Source organism: Paramisgurnus dabryanus, chromosome 21 (assembly GCF_030506205.2).
Source record: "Paramisgurnus dabryanus chromosome 21, PD_genome_1.1, whole genome shotgun sequence".
Taxonomy (NCBI): domain Eukaryota; kingdom Metazoa; phylum Chordata; class Actinopteri; order Cypriniformes; family Cobitidae; genus Paramisgurnus; species Paramisgurnus dabryanus.
Genome location: NC_133357.1, coordinates 16,867,065 through 16,881,659, shown reverse-complemented (window position 1 = coordinate 16,881,659; position 14,595 = coordinate 16,867,065). Strand labels below are relative to the sequence as shown.

Genomic DNA, 14,595 nt, shown 5'->3' with positions numbered 1-14,595 from the left:
AAAAAAATAGAAGCGAAATTTAACACGGTGTTTTTCTGTACTAAGTTGTAAAATTGCATTGTAAGGTTAATTTTGATTCATACAAACATACATTTATCAATGCCAAAAAGTGGCGTTGCGCAAACCGATCAGCCTGTGACATCAAAGTACCGCGAGAGGGATTCGAAAGCTGTACTCTCGCGGTACTCTAATATCATGCGCCGCGTAAATTCGAACACACCTGAGGCATGTTTAATGCAACCACGCGACAAATAACTCTTGTAAGTTCAAACTCAACATTATGACCGAAATCGGTTTCATACATTATGATCTGTCATGTTACATGCTGCTTTGGCAACTCGGATTCAGTGGAGTGAAAAAAATTTAATCAAGTAAAAGCAAGTAACATTTGACTTAAAGCCACTCATCTCCGGTTCAAAAATTACTGCGTTTTGTCTTTGCAGAGAAGTATAACGTTAGCGAAGTAAGATTACACTGCCTCAGAGTCAGCAGACAGACGTCTTTCTTGCCCTACAACTAAACATACACGAGGAACAAAACCTGGGAGACAGAGTCACCTATCTGTCATCACTGGTAACGTTATCTATCATCGAGAAACACTTAAAAAATGTAAAAACTCGAGATGTTCAGGAAAGAGTGCCCAGAATATTTACTGGTAAGTTAACGTTAGGTGTTTCTTTATTTTTACAGCAGCACTACTGCTTACAATGCATTCATAGTTTATAGGCTTGTTTAAGAATTTGTCGCCCTAGTGGCTTCAGTAAGCACTTAAAAAGTCTCAAGCTGTTTTTGTAGTATATGATGCCAAATAGTATGCAATTTTATTTTCCCTAAAGGCATATTTTGAAAGCTTGTAGTTTTTTGTTAAATGATTTTATGATTGTTATTGATAAGCAATGCAGGCTACACTGTTTATGAATATTTGTAAAAATACCCTGCAATATTTTGCAGGCAACTTACTGTAATAAGCCTGAATGGACCTGATGGACAGCTGTTAGAGGAGACTGATTTTAATGTAAAAAGTAACTTACAATACATTTAGGATCTTTTTGTGCATGAAGATTGATCGAGTCATTGAATAAAAATAGTTTTGAGATTAATTAAACGGCAACTAAAATAATCTTACTAGCTTGATCTGATATACTGCCGGCTTCACATGTATAGAGCACAAAATGAACCCAATAAACTCGTTGTGTAAATCAGAATTTGTCTAAAATCAAAAGACTCTTGTTTTTTAAAATGGTTGGGGATTAATATTTTAGAGGATTTTCAATTTAGTTGTGATACCACGATTTTGTCAAAAGGTCTACACCTCAATAAATGTAAGCTGTGTTGTGTTTTTAACACCTGACACACATATTTTAATTTAGACGATCTAAACAGCCTGATTTAAATTTGTATCGGACAGGCAGTTTGTTTTTTGCAGGTCCATGGATATGTGAATGCAACTGGTTAAAAATATATAAATGTAAAACTTGGGACATATATATATATATATATATATATATATATATATATATATATATATATATATATATATATATATATATATATATATATATATATATATATTTTTTTTTTTTTTTTTTTTTTGAAAATATCAAAATTTACAAACAAACATGGCTGCATGAGATTCGTTTCTTCAAAATTTGTATACAGAAAAGATATAGCCTGAGGGAGCAGCTCTTAATACAAATAGGAATTACACATGTATATGAATACAAAACAAATAATTATAACAAAATTATTAGAATAAAAAAAAAGACAACAAAAAATAAATAAATAAGGGGATAATTCAGACATTGATCATCTATTTACATCTGTTGGGAAGTGTTTTAGGGACTCATATATTTTTTGTGCTTTAGGACTTTTCAACAGTCACTTATATATTTTAGGATATGTCAGTGCAAGCTTTTTTCAGTAAGACACCTCAAACAGGCATTTTTAGTATTGGACAGTCACTAGAGGAGACTGTGTGGAAAAACGCTGCTTAATCCTTCCAGCAGATGGCGGTAGAATACTGTACAATTTTTACTGTCCCGTTTTTTACGGGTTAAGAGTTAATTTTTTACAGTCTATGGATCTGAATTAAATGTACAAAAGCCCTCGAGGGAAGTACGGTTCTTTTTATAAAGTACACATTTGTACCCAAAAGGCTGCATATTAGTACCTCAGGCAAGGGCGTAGCACAAGGTCCCGGGCCCTATGCAAAGACAGTCCTGGTGTGCCCACCCATTTTTACATTATAGTTTTCTAATCACTACATGAACTGTATGATAACCAAACAAGACTTGATTCAGTCATATTTTATTTTGCTGAAAGAACAAGACATTACGTAGAACATTTATTTTAATTATGCTTTATTACTTTAAGGCATAAATTAAATTTAAAATATGCCATTTTAGTTTTGTAAATTAACAAAATGCTCCGTTCATAATAAAGACAAACAAAGCTTGTGTCACTTGTCATTTTTATTTGAAAAAAAAGGCAAAACGAAACAAATGCTATTGCTTACATGCTATAGCTTCCTAAATAGCTTATACTGAAGTTTATTCCCCAGTAAATGCCCACTGGCGTTTATAATATAATGTTGACATGATATGTACCAATCTACCTGACACTGATTAGCCTATTATTGCTAATTTTAGATATTATAGCCTATTCATTTTAAAATAAACATGTTTCATATTAGGCTATTATAACGGTGTTTTGTATGCAAACAGGATTGTTAGTATACAGTTTATTTATTTAGCATTTCACCTAAAATTGCATGTAGTCTATAACCAAATTATCATCTGAAAGTGTATGTTCTGCTTTTTCAATGGGCTGTCTCAGTTAATTTTTAGCATTAATAATCGCGGGGATATTCATACAGTTTAGCACTATAGATTTTGTGTTCTAGTTTGTGCTCACCTTTCTTTGAAAAGAATTCAGTCACAAATCTTTCCTTTCTTTTTTGGTGGCCTGATTCAGCTTTCTTTAAGAAAGACAATTCAGCCGCACCGCAGAAATTAGCCTTTCACCAGACGATCAAAAACGTAAACAAAATGCGCGTGCAGATGGACTAAACCATTTGGCGCATTAGCAAGGGGTGGGACCGTGAGACTAGTTTTTACTTATACAAAATGAAGTCAGTCAAACAGTTATTCAGCCAATACACTAACTTTACATTTCATCTGACATTCATTATGAAATTTATTTAGGAACTGAAAATATCCAGGTAAAATAAAATATATTCCAGACTTTTTAAGGGCCCTCTCTCCCCTTGGGGCCCTGATAATCAGTACTGGTTTTACCCCCAGTGCGACGCCCCTGACCTCAGGTACCTAAATGTTACATATGAGGACCTGTTAAAGCGGTGGTGCCAAAACTTTTCCTACCAAGGGCAAAAAATCGAACCTGACTGAGGGCCGTGGGCCGGAAGTAAATGTTGCTGTTGCTTTATATGAAAATTAAAGTTGCCCTGACTTTCCTAATTTACAATTTTCTAATACTTAAAAAATAAATAAGCAAACATTTCTCTGTTTATGCATAACTAATGTTTTATTCTTTATAACAGTTTTATTTTCAAAGGTATGTTATTTTGCCAAATCGTTTTTTTCTGTATGCCACTGCCTCGACCTCTCCATTATTAGCCTATAGTACCACCAGAGTTCGTTGAGTTTCGTGATGCATGCTTTTCACCTTCACATATGCATGTACATTAAAAACTTTAAAATTTATTCACTTTAATTCCTTGCATTTAATTTCATTTTTGTAATATACAAATAAAACAAAAAAATGTTAGACAAATTTAGAAAATGTTTAATTAGAAATATGAACATCTGCATCAATGATGTTTATCCTTTTACTTATCTCACATGGCATGACAGGCCAAATTAAAGGTCATTGCGGACCAAATTTGGCCTGCGGGTCCTAGTTTGGGCACCTCTGTGTTAAAGGGTACAGTGACAGCTTTTGTATCTATACCTTTTCTGACATAGAGACACTTACTTTTAAATATTTACTACTTATAAGCTATTTGAAATTCTGCTTTAAATGTGGCTACTGGAAAATAAAAGTCTTTGTGTAATTAATTTGTTTGGGTTATGCGATTGTTTTTTATTAAAATAAGAATAATTTTACAATTAATAATGTATTTTACAATTAATATTTTGATAAGCCTGCAGTATCGTCGTTGTATCCACATAAAAATTCCTTACAATGAATACAAACTCTACAAAAGTATCATGTTTAAATACAAAATACATGGATATTTGTTTTTAATTGAACTAAAAGCACAAATAATGTGAAGTAGTAAAGTAATTGGCACAGTTATTTGTATAAAAAAGTAAATGTAACCCATGGTAAAGTAATCAATTTTGGAAATGAATTAATATGAGCTTCATGGCCTTTGTATGAATACTGATATTTTCCAAAAGGTTGTAGAGTCAGAAATGTTTAATGAACTCTTTTGCACTTATTTAGTGGTAAATGGCCTTTTAAACAAATAAGCAACAAAGAAAGAATCAATCCATAAATGGAGAAACACCAGAAGCGATCATGCTGCATTAATCACCGATTGTGCCAAATAAAGACTAGAAACGTTATTCAACCATACAACGTCATTATCATGCGTTCTGTTTTTGTGTGAAAAATCTGCAAATGAATAGAGACTTCAGATAATTATTTAGCAAACAAAATGCATCTTGCATGGTGGATCTGCAGTCCTTGATCAACAAAATGCAGACATTGATCTCGGAGGTGGCTAATCCCCGCATGAAGGTCTCATGCTCTTCTGGATTCCAAAGCTGTCTGTTCCAGTCATAATCATCTATGAAAAAACAAGTTAGAGATGCTGGGATGACCTGATAACACTCCATCAAGTGCAAAAAATACCCCACCATACTAAATTAGCTATGTTTACAACGCCTTTGCAAACACAAGGCTGTGTGTTTTGCAGGCTATATAGCAAAAGTTTTATTACGCATTAGGCCTATCTGATCGCTATATGCGCACTGCGTCTGTATATAAACGTGAAGAAAACAAAGTTAAACTCATTAAAATTAATCACGGTGATCCAAAAGAGTATACTTGTAATATTTTCATCAGAAAGTGAATTTTGCGTTTTTGAAAGGTAAAAATAGAGATTTTACTTTTTTGAATTATGTCTGGGCCCTAAAATAATTTTTTACATATTTTCCTTGTTTCAAATTTTGTAGGATTAACCACCGTCTTTGATCTTATATCTGTCCAGATCAGGGGTCTCCAAACTTTTTGTGAGCAAGGGCTACCACAATGGATAAAACAATGTGGAGGGCTACTTTTTGTTACTTATTTTATTTTACTTGTTGATATGTTTTATTATTGTTTAAAATGTTAACATAAATAAAAGAAGTCAAGCTTATATAAAAATATGTAATAAATACTACAATTGAGACTATTAAGAGAATGTGCTTTAGCGGGCACCTCACAGACTCTGTGTGGGCAACCTGGTGCCCACGGGCACCATGTTGGAGACCATTGGTCTAGATCCTGTATTTCAAGATTGTCCAAAATTATGATGGACAATAAAATAAGAATAAAACCTTCTCTAATTCTCATCTCGAAGGCCTTCTTTAAGTTGTATGGCATAACATTTTCTCTATTTCAATTAGATTATCATTTAAACCAACATTTATGTTTCAGTGTTTGCTGAAACCTCCACGCTACGAAAACGAATGTCACCAAATTGAGACAAAATTGCAGAGTAATTTGATTTGATTCAATGTTGATGCCCTGTTTAATGCTTGCCAGCACTCTCAGACTAATTGGGGTAAAAATAGGGATTAAATCAATGTTTAGGTTTTATAGACAGCTTCCAATTGATACCTTGTGTAACATGGCTGATTTTTACTGAACTTGAAATTTCATTTCAATTAAATCGGCAAATAAAACATCATGCTTGTTTGATCAATTCTGCAATATTAAACAGGATCATATGCTTTTCACGTGGCAATATGAAGTACTAGTTTTTTAAAAGTCGACAAACAAGGGGCAAAAGTCAGAGTTAAGGAGAGCCACAAGGAGCATCAAATGATTCTCTTCATGTGCTAGTCTTTCACATTGATTTAGTGAAACCAATTGGGGACAGCGTGTAAAATCTGTGATGTTACTTTCATCTACATGAAACAGATCTCTTTCTTCACTGACATTTTATAGAAAGGTCCAGACAAACTGATTATGGCCCAAACAGGCAGTGTATCACATGCTGATAAACCTTGAGAAATGTCATGTTAGGGGAGGTAACCTTCACGAGCCATCTAGTCAGGCCTGGATCACCCTCACCATGAAACATTCAATAGATTTACTTTAAAATGAAAATTCTGTCATCATTTACTCATCCTCATGTTGATCTAAATCTGTATGAATTTCTTTTTTCTGATGAACACAAAAGAAGATATTTTGATAAATGATGGTAAACACACAGCAGTAAGTGACCATTGACTTCCATAGTAGGAATAAAAAAATATGATGGAATTTAATGGGTACCATCAACTGTGTGCGTATCATCATTTATCAAAATATTTTCTTAGTCATTTATCACAATACTTCCAAAATATTTTTTTCCTACTATGGAAGTCAATCAGAAAAAAATGTATACAGGTTTAGAACATCATGAGGATGAGTAAATGATGACAAAATTTTCATTATAAAACGGGCAGTTCTGGTTCTTCATTCTGATTGGTTGAAACGCGTTCTAAGCCGTGATAAAATACACCGGTAACCTCACGGTTCAGACCACATTACATAAGTATCACTGCGCCACTGTTACTGCGTATTGATTTATGAAAATAAACACCACAGTCTTAAATCATATTTTCATTGTGTCTTTGCTGTGTCTGTGTTGGTTGGGAACTGCGCTCTGTTTCAGTCACACTTGATTCTGAGGAACTACTTTGTTTGGCGGAAGAGTAATATTTGTACTAATATAATTACAACTTTTTTGGGTTTTATTATATAAAATCCCGCTAACGTTATGCATATGAAGTAACCGTTTTATAAACGCAATAAACCCCTCGAAGCGTTGGGTTACCAGTGCATTTTATAACAGCTAAGGGGGTTTAGGCACTCCGCTTCGCGTCGTGCCTAACAACGCCCCTTAGCTGTTATAAAATGCACTGGTAACCCACTGCTTCTCGGGGTTTATTGCTTTATTTTAAAGTGAACTATCCCTTTTCAAATTGGCAGCTCATAAAGAAATATTTCAAAATATATGTGAACTTTATGATCATATGTGACCCCGTCTGTGAACTGTGCTATTGTGAAAACCTAACCCAAGCCAGTTTTTGGTGATTTACAAAATCCTAAATAATGTAAAGAACATTCTATGAAAATATAACCTTGATGTCTGTAATATTGAGTGTCAAAGATTGAAATCAAACTCTGCTCCTATTTAGATTACATACATAACTGATGCTACCATGCAGTATCTGAAATGTATCCGAAAGAGTGTCTGGTTTGGGTTAAACACTTTTTTAAAAGCACGGTTTAAGTTTAAGCATGTTTTGTAGCAACCTGTGTCTTGTCTTTATTGTTTATTAAATTTTTTGATGTTTTATTCATTTCCTCACAAAACTCCAATATAGGACCAGTGCAGTAAATTATCCATTACATTCTGAGTGACCTGAATCAGCTCACTTACCTTAATATCTGAACATGACCTTGTTCTGTATGTGCTGAGGAGTTAACAGCCCCTGTGTATTGAGGGTTAAGTGAGAAAGCTTAGGACAGACAGGAACACCCCACGCAGCATAATGATGACCTTCCCGGTCATGACCTATTCACGCTAGCACATGTCCCCCATCAGACTTCACAGCACACACCAACACATGAAAGAACTGAACAAAAGAGGAGGTATCATGTAGGAGAAACAGACAAAATCACATGCTTGGCATATGGATGCATCCCGAGAGCTTTCTTGGTGCATTTTATGTCTTAACAAAAGATATGAGAAAAGAGAATAACATCTGTCATTGTACTTCATTTGAAACTCTGTTTATTTTATTGTAAACATTTTTCTTTGCACTCAGAGAATGTTATTAATAGAAGAATGACAGTGTTCGATGTATTTTATTTTATTTACAGAATTTTTAATTTCTACATTTCAGTAAATTGACCATGTGTTTTAGTTTGCATATGTGATTCATAACAATCAATTAATATTAAATTTGAGCATAAGCTTTTCATTTACTGTATGTATGGTTTGTTAGGACAGGACAAAATTGACTTTTAGTTCAAATGAAGTCCTTAGCAACACACATTACTAATGATAAATAAATTTTTGATATATTACGTTAGGAAATTTACAAAAAATCTTTATGGAACATTAACTTTACTTAATATCCTAAAGACTTTTGGCACAAAAAATTGACCCATGCAATATATTGTTGGCTATTGCTACAAATATGCCTGTGACTTATGTTTTGTGGTCCAGGGTTACATATTTGCATATTTCTGCTGTTTTATTGGATACAAATTTTGAAGAAATTCTGAAATATTTCCTTTAGACATGAAATACTTTTGGTTGCTCTGCACTGTCCAGTAGTTTTAGGGCTTTAACTCTAAACATCAGAAGGGTTTATTCATTTTTTTGATTTGAAATGGATTGGTTTAATAATAGATCGATGCCTCTTAAGCCTGGATTTGTTCACCCTGATCTCACAGAAATGTGTTACTGTTTTAAGACATGGCTAATTATTATGAATTCATACAATGTAAATCAAAATATAATATGTTTATTAGAAAGCGGTAACACTTTACAATGAAGTTGTATTAGTAAACATTAGAAAATGCATTCACTAACATGAACAAAATAATGAACAATATAGCGTTTTTTTTTTTTTTTAATGTTTTTATCTTTGTAAGGTTAGTTAACATCAATACAGTTACTAATGTTAGTTTATGTGCATTAAGTAATGTGACCAGTTTCATTGTTTGATTTAAAAAATGTATTATTAAGTGCTGCATGAACGAAGATTAATACATGCAAGCATTGATCAACAAATAGAACCTTTGTAAAGTATTACAGAGAAAGCAATAATGAAGCCCTACCCTTAAAACCAACATCACTGGGATAAAGGCAGATTATTAATTAAATCAATTGTATTGATTCATATGAATTAGCCTGGTAAAATACAAATTGCCATTACATTGTGTTAATTTATGTAACTTGTATAAATCAAATTTGAAGCGCTTGAACTGCCGAATTGACCAAAATTACCGTTTTGTCTTCTCCTGGTGCATATAGCACATTGACATCTTAACATGTTAACAAGTGAAACAATCAGTATTTTATTTTTAAGTATTTTTAGAAAAGTCTTTGAATTTTCCTAAGCTACTGTACTATGGAAATGCCTATAAGAAAGACAAGTCTACCTCACAGACATTCCTTTCCTTGCCCTCAGTGATGTATGGGGACAAAATGTCATTACCAAGCCAGTGATTTAACACCCTTAAACACTTCCATATGGAATGATAGTCTGCATCAGTGCTAAAAGTGTCAGATGGAAGTCAAACTCAGTCTGTTTGGTTTTGTGTGATCTGGTGCACCTGCTCCCTTTCTTCCTTTGCTCTTCCTCTTCCTTAGCCGTATGCCAGAACTTTCAATATTGCAATGATTTGAATGAACCTGTATTTTAAAATATGATGATATTAGAACCAGCAACTGTGGTTTTGCACAAATCCAACCAAGCTATATAATGATGGCACCTATAGCCAGGTAATCGTTATTCGTTTTTGAGACATTTGATAAAATTTTTATGGTTGACTTTGTATTAAGAGTGATTTGAGCCGGGAGTAAAATGACTTAACATCACATACAGTATAAATGAACATGTCTGAAGTGCATTTAATGTTATTAACCCATGCTCTCTTGATCTTGTCAGTCCATGTGATATATATGTGATTTGATAAAAACAAGCTGAGAGCTGGGATTAGTAGTTATCCTTAAACATTGGTGATGCACTCTTAACCCATCAGTATAACAACAGTTGAAGAATTCAATAGATCTGTGAATGAAGGATCCCAATATACACAAAGTGTTTTCTTGGATTTGTTTCACCAAGCCCTCATAGTTTTAAATGCATTTAGATCTTGATGATGATTTGCAGTACAAGTGAATTTATAGGAACTGAAAGGTTTTGATGTAATTTTCTTAAATTTGGTCTATTACTTAAGATAAACAGTAATAACATGTAAATTAAACAGTTTAACATAAATTTTGAATTTTATAATGAAACATTTCCAACCAGCGATTAAAAAGAAAACCTTTAGGAAACCCTTACATTTAAGGTTTTTTATTGCCATCTAGTGGTAAATTCTCTGTTTTGTGGTCGTCATTCATAACCTTCCATGTCGTTGTCATGTTGCCCACATATTAAAAGTGTTTTGCACTGGTTCAGGTACAGTTATATGTAGTTCGTATCGATTCATCAGGAGTATGCGTTTCTATATGCTACAAGCACGTGCACAATACATTTTCAAAAAAATCCAATTACAGATATGTTTTAAAATACAACTGCAGTTAAAATATGATTTTATAAATTTGAATCAGTAAATAAGTTTGTAAATATGAAACGGTAGGTTTAATGTTGACTAATGTTGAATAGCACGTATATGATCAGCAATGTAATAATGAAAATTCCTAGGCATTGGCAAAGCACATTTTTTTTAAAAATGGTGCAATATTTCCTGTCCAAGTGTAAAGGAATAGGAAATAAGATATATTACATGAATTCCTCAGTTGTTTTAACCCATTATTTGATAAAATAAGGATAAATCCAACTGTTGGGTTAAAATTATTAGTTGGGTTGGGTTGGTTAAATATTTTCCAGTCTAATTTAAACCAACGGTTGAGTTTGTTCATATTTTACCCAATGGTTGAAACAACCCAGCAATTTCAAGTGCAAGTTTGGCACAAGTTTCATGCAGCAATACAGTAAACAACAATCCGGTTTAATCAATCTCTTGATTTTTAGGAAAACAAAATCTCTGCCCAACTTGTGACCACAACAGTTTGTTTAAAATCTGCCTTGCTTTATACCTAGCTGTCTATTTAGGAGGTGACCTCAAAGCGATTGTGGTCCCTTAGGATGTGACATGCGTGGTGGAAGTATATTAACCAACAATGCACACAAATTAACGATGGCATTTGTTCACAACAAAGCGCAGCTTTCAAGTCATTACTGTCTGTATTTTCTTAAAGTTAAATGGATTGATGTTTTTAAACATTTTTTTGGACACAAATGCACACCTAAGGAATGTCTATCTTTGTAAAATAGGTTAATTAATTAAGTGGGCATAGTTCAGTTGGTATACATAAAATATAGAAAGGTAGTTTTAAACTTGGGTATGTGGGTATGTCAAGGCACGTTCATGCGCAGTAATGAATTTTGCGTATAAAAACCTCATGCAAGGTCTATAGGACAAATTTAGGTTATAGGCTCCATTATATAACACATTATGATAACATTATATTAACAAAATTAATAACATTGTATTATGCTAACGAATGTTGTTTCGTGTGTATTCATTATATATTAAAATAAACATTAATTGTGTGTCTGTTAAATATTATAAAATGTTTAAGTTATTACAGTTTTTACATGCAAATACACCTTTAATATAGAATATGCAGTTAGATTTTTAGTCCAGCAACACGAGTATTCTGTCTTATTTGTTCTGCTGTTAAGTTTTCATAAAAGTCTCTTCAATGTCATATTCAGACATGGGCTGTTTTTAGGTTTTTCTATTACAATTGAACCTGAAATTGTTGTGATTTTGAACGATATAGTGAGCCTATAAACGAATCTTATTGGCTAATGGCGTTTAAATTAATTTTAATGTGTAAAACGAATCTTGGCAAATACTTACAAAATCATGTCTGTACTAAAACAATTCGCTCTTTCAAATTAAGCCCTAACCGTGTAATTATTGTCTTACCTGTATATTGTATAATTTTTGTATTTTGAATAGCAGAATAATTCCATTTATATTGTACATAAGCTGATTGTTTTAAAAATAGGCGGACTGTAAACTTACCTTTGTGCTATCACTTATGTACTTTAGACAAAAATATACTCATATACTTAGTAAGAAACTAAGAATTAAAGTGCATTTGTACAAACTTTTTTACTTTTGGACTTTGTCAATAATGGTAGTCGATCAATCAACATGTCGATTGTTTTCTGCTGAGAAGCTCATAGGGTGAATGAAAAGCTGGGCATTTGAGTGTGCGTGTGTGTTTGTCTTACTCTCTGCTTTTTGTGATTGGTCGAAAAAAAACTTGCTTGTTCCCCTCCATGCCCACATGAATAAAAGAAGACTGCAAGAGCCTATCGGCGCGCGCGACACCCCTCCTACACTGCGCGCTAAAGTTGTCCACTTCAGCTACTCCCAACCCCTAAGCAGACTTTGTCATCTAAAACTATCAGACCTTTTAAGAAAACACTGCAAAGAATTAAGTAACCTTTGTTCAGTGGAGAGCGTTTGGAGTACCCCCTCCCTGGCGCGCGCTGCATCTTGTTCCAGCAGTAGTTATTTTGCTCGTGCCCCCCTCCGCACGAGACTACAGAAGTGTTTATCTTTGTTTGATTTTTTTAGAGGTTTTATATCTCCGCCATAGTCTTATTGGATATTTTTTGCATTTTTGAAAAAAAGAGGACTTAACGCATTTTTAGTCATCAGGGACACATCAACAAGTCTGGACTTTCTCTGTTTAAACATCAGCCTTTTTGTATAAAAAGCCGAATGTCATCTATACCAGGAACAGTACCGAGAATGATGCGACCGGCTCCTGGACAGAATTATCCCCGCACTGGATTCCCACTAGAAGGTTTGTTGGACAGGTGTAGGGTCTTAAGTTGTAATGAATATTGCAAGTCAGGTAGGCCTACACTTTACTGATTTATAATTGACAAAACGGATGAAATATGTTGCACGCACTTTCGCAAGAGCGTGGTTGTATGCGGACTGTGGTGTTTGTAATAGCAACACTGAGTTTTCGTTTCTGACAGCTTGGAATATAATACCAGAACGATTTATTTCGTGACTTATTAACCATCACAGTACTTTTACCTATTAAGTCCATGAAAATGTAAATATTTATTTTTCAAGGCCATTTTTACATGGGCAGGCAAGGTTCGTATTTAAGTTGCTCAGATAAAACTTTCAAACTCTAAGCCCGCCATCACTCCAGGATTTATTGAAGTGGTCTACTGGCGCAAATGAAACCAGAATGCATATCAAGGGATTATACAAATATCTGAACAACATGAGTGCTAAAAATGAAAAAGGACGCGTCCATGGCTTCCGAGGGCCAAGCGTGGCACTTAAGATAAATATGTTAAATAACATTAACCATAAAAACTTTATTTTGCCCATGAAACTGTTTTTAAATGTATCTCAAAGCGCTCGAGAAAGGGGGATATCGAACAACTTGTTAAGAAAATAATTTTAAGTACTGCTTTTAAAACGTCTTTAAATTACAAGATACAGAATATCTTATAATATTAAAGAAAAAAATATTTTTTTGTAATAGTATTTTAATACCACAAATAGTTTAGACTACAAGTAAAAAAAAAATGTTTACAGATAGGCGTTTGATTAAATATGATTTTAAAAATATATATGCATAATTATTCATTTATGGATCTAAATTCGTTTCAAGAAAATGTATACGCATTTTTAAAAAGTAAAAATGAACGAAATCTGAAGGTTGAGTATAGGCTAGCAAAGTTAGATTAAATTCCTATTTCTTTACCGCACAGTTTCAACTCCTCTGGGTCAAGGTCGGGTGAATCAGCTTGGTGGAGTATTCATCAATGGTAGGCCTTTGCCAAATCATATTCGACACAAAATAGTTGAGATGGCTCACCACGGCATCCGTCCCTGTGTGATCTCCCGACAACTTCGCGTTTCCCACGGTTGTGTGTCCAAAATCCTCTGCCGGTATCAAGAAACTGGCTCGATCCGTCCAGGAGCAATAGGAGGAAGTAAACCCAGAGTGAGTATATTATTATTATTATTATTATTTTATTTACATAGACAACCAGACATAGTATTTTAAAAAAAATTATAAAGGATATAGTACACTGAGTACCTTAATGTACAGTATTTAATAAAATGTATTTCGCTCTTTTTATACCCATTGCTTATATTCTTTGTTTTTACTTTTTCTTCGAATCTATGTGTTTGCTCACCACATTAACATCAAAAGCAAGTGGCAACACCTGACGTGGAAAAGCGAATCGAAGAATATAAACGCGAAAATCCCGGAATGTTCAGCTGGGAGATTCGGGACAAACTTTTGAAGGACGGTGTGTGTGACAGAAGTACAGTTCCCTCAGGTGAGGCCTCATCTGGTAAGCAGACCCTTTTTATCATGTCAACATCACATTCATCTCATATCTTAAACGCCATTATATTTTCTTTTATTTTGACATTTATGAATAGAATAAAAAGTATTGTTATTGAATAGCCCAAAATTATATTTACTAGATTATAAATATATTGTAATTGCGATGTTTTCGATAAAACTATTATTTTTATGTGTTCACCATATCTGTTCATTGTTTC

At 33.6% G+C, this 14,595-nt stretch overlaps 1 protein-coding gene and 1 long non-coding RNA gene across 3 annotated transcripts in view; one reads left to right on the top strand and one right to left on the bottom strand.

Moving 5' to 3' along the window:
- Nucleotides 1-7,669: 7,669 nt before the first annotated feature.
- LOC135775591 (uncharacterized) lies at nt 7,670-14,352 on the bottom strand. The gene is made up of 3 exons (XR_010543909.1): nt 14,220-14,352; nt 13,895-13,979; nt 7,670-7,859 (listed from the first exon to the last, which is right to left on the bottom strand). It is a non-coding gene; the product is annotated as an uncharacterized lncRNA (long non-coding RNA).
- The window catches only part of pax7b (paired box 7b), a 53,188-nt gene continuing 50,968 nt past the window's right edge, over nt 12,376-14,595 (top strand). The window contains exons 1-3 of one of the 2 annotated variants that reach the window (XM_065285949.1): nt 12,376-12,853; nt 13,788-14,023; nt 14,237-14,366. In XM_065285949.1, the coding sequence (XP_065142021.1) occupies nt 12,769-12,853; nt 13,788-14,023; nt 14,237-14,366 (451 nt within the window). In that variant the 5' untranslated portion in view covers nt 12,376-12,768. Of the gene's footprint in view, nt 12,854-13,787; nt 14,024-14,236; nt 14,382-14,595 lie in introns of both variants that reach the window. The other variant, XM_065285948.1, reaches the window with a different exon arrangement.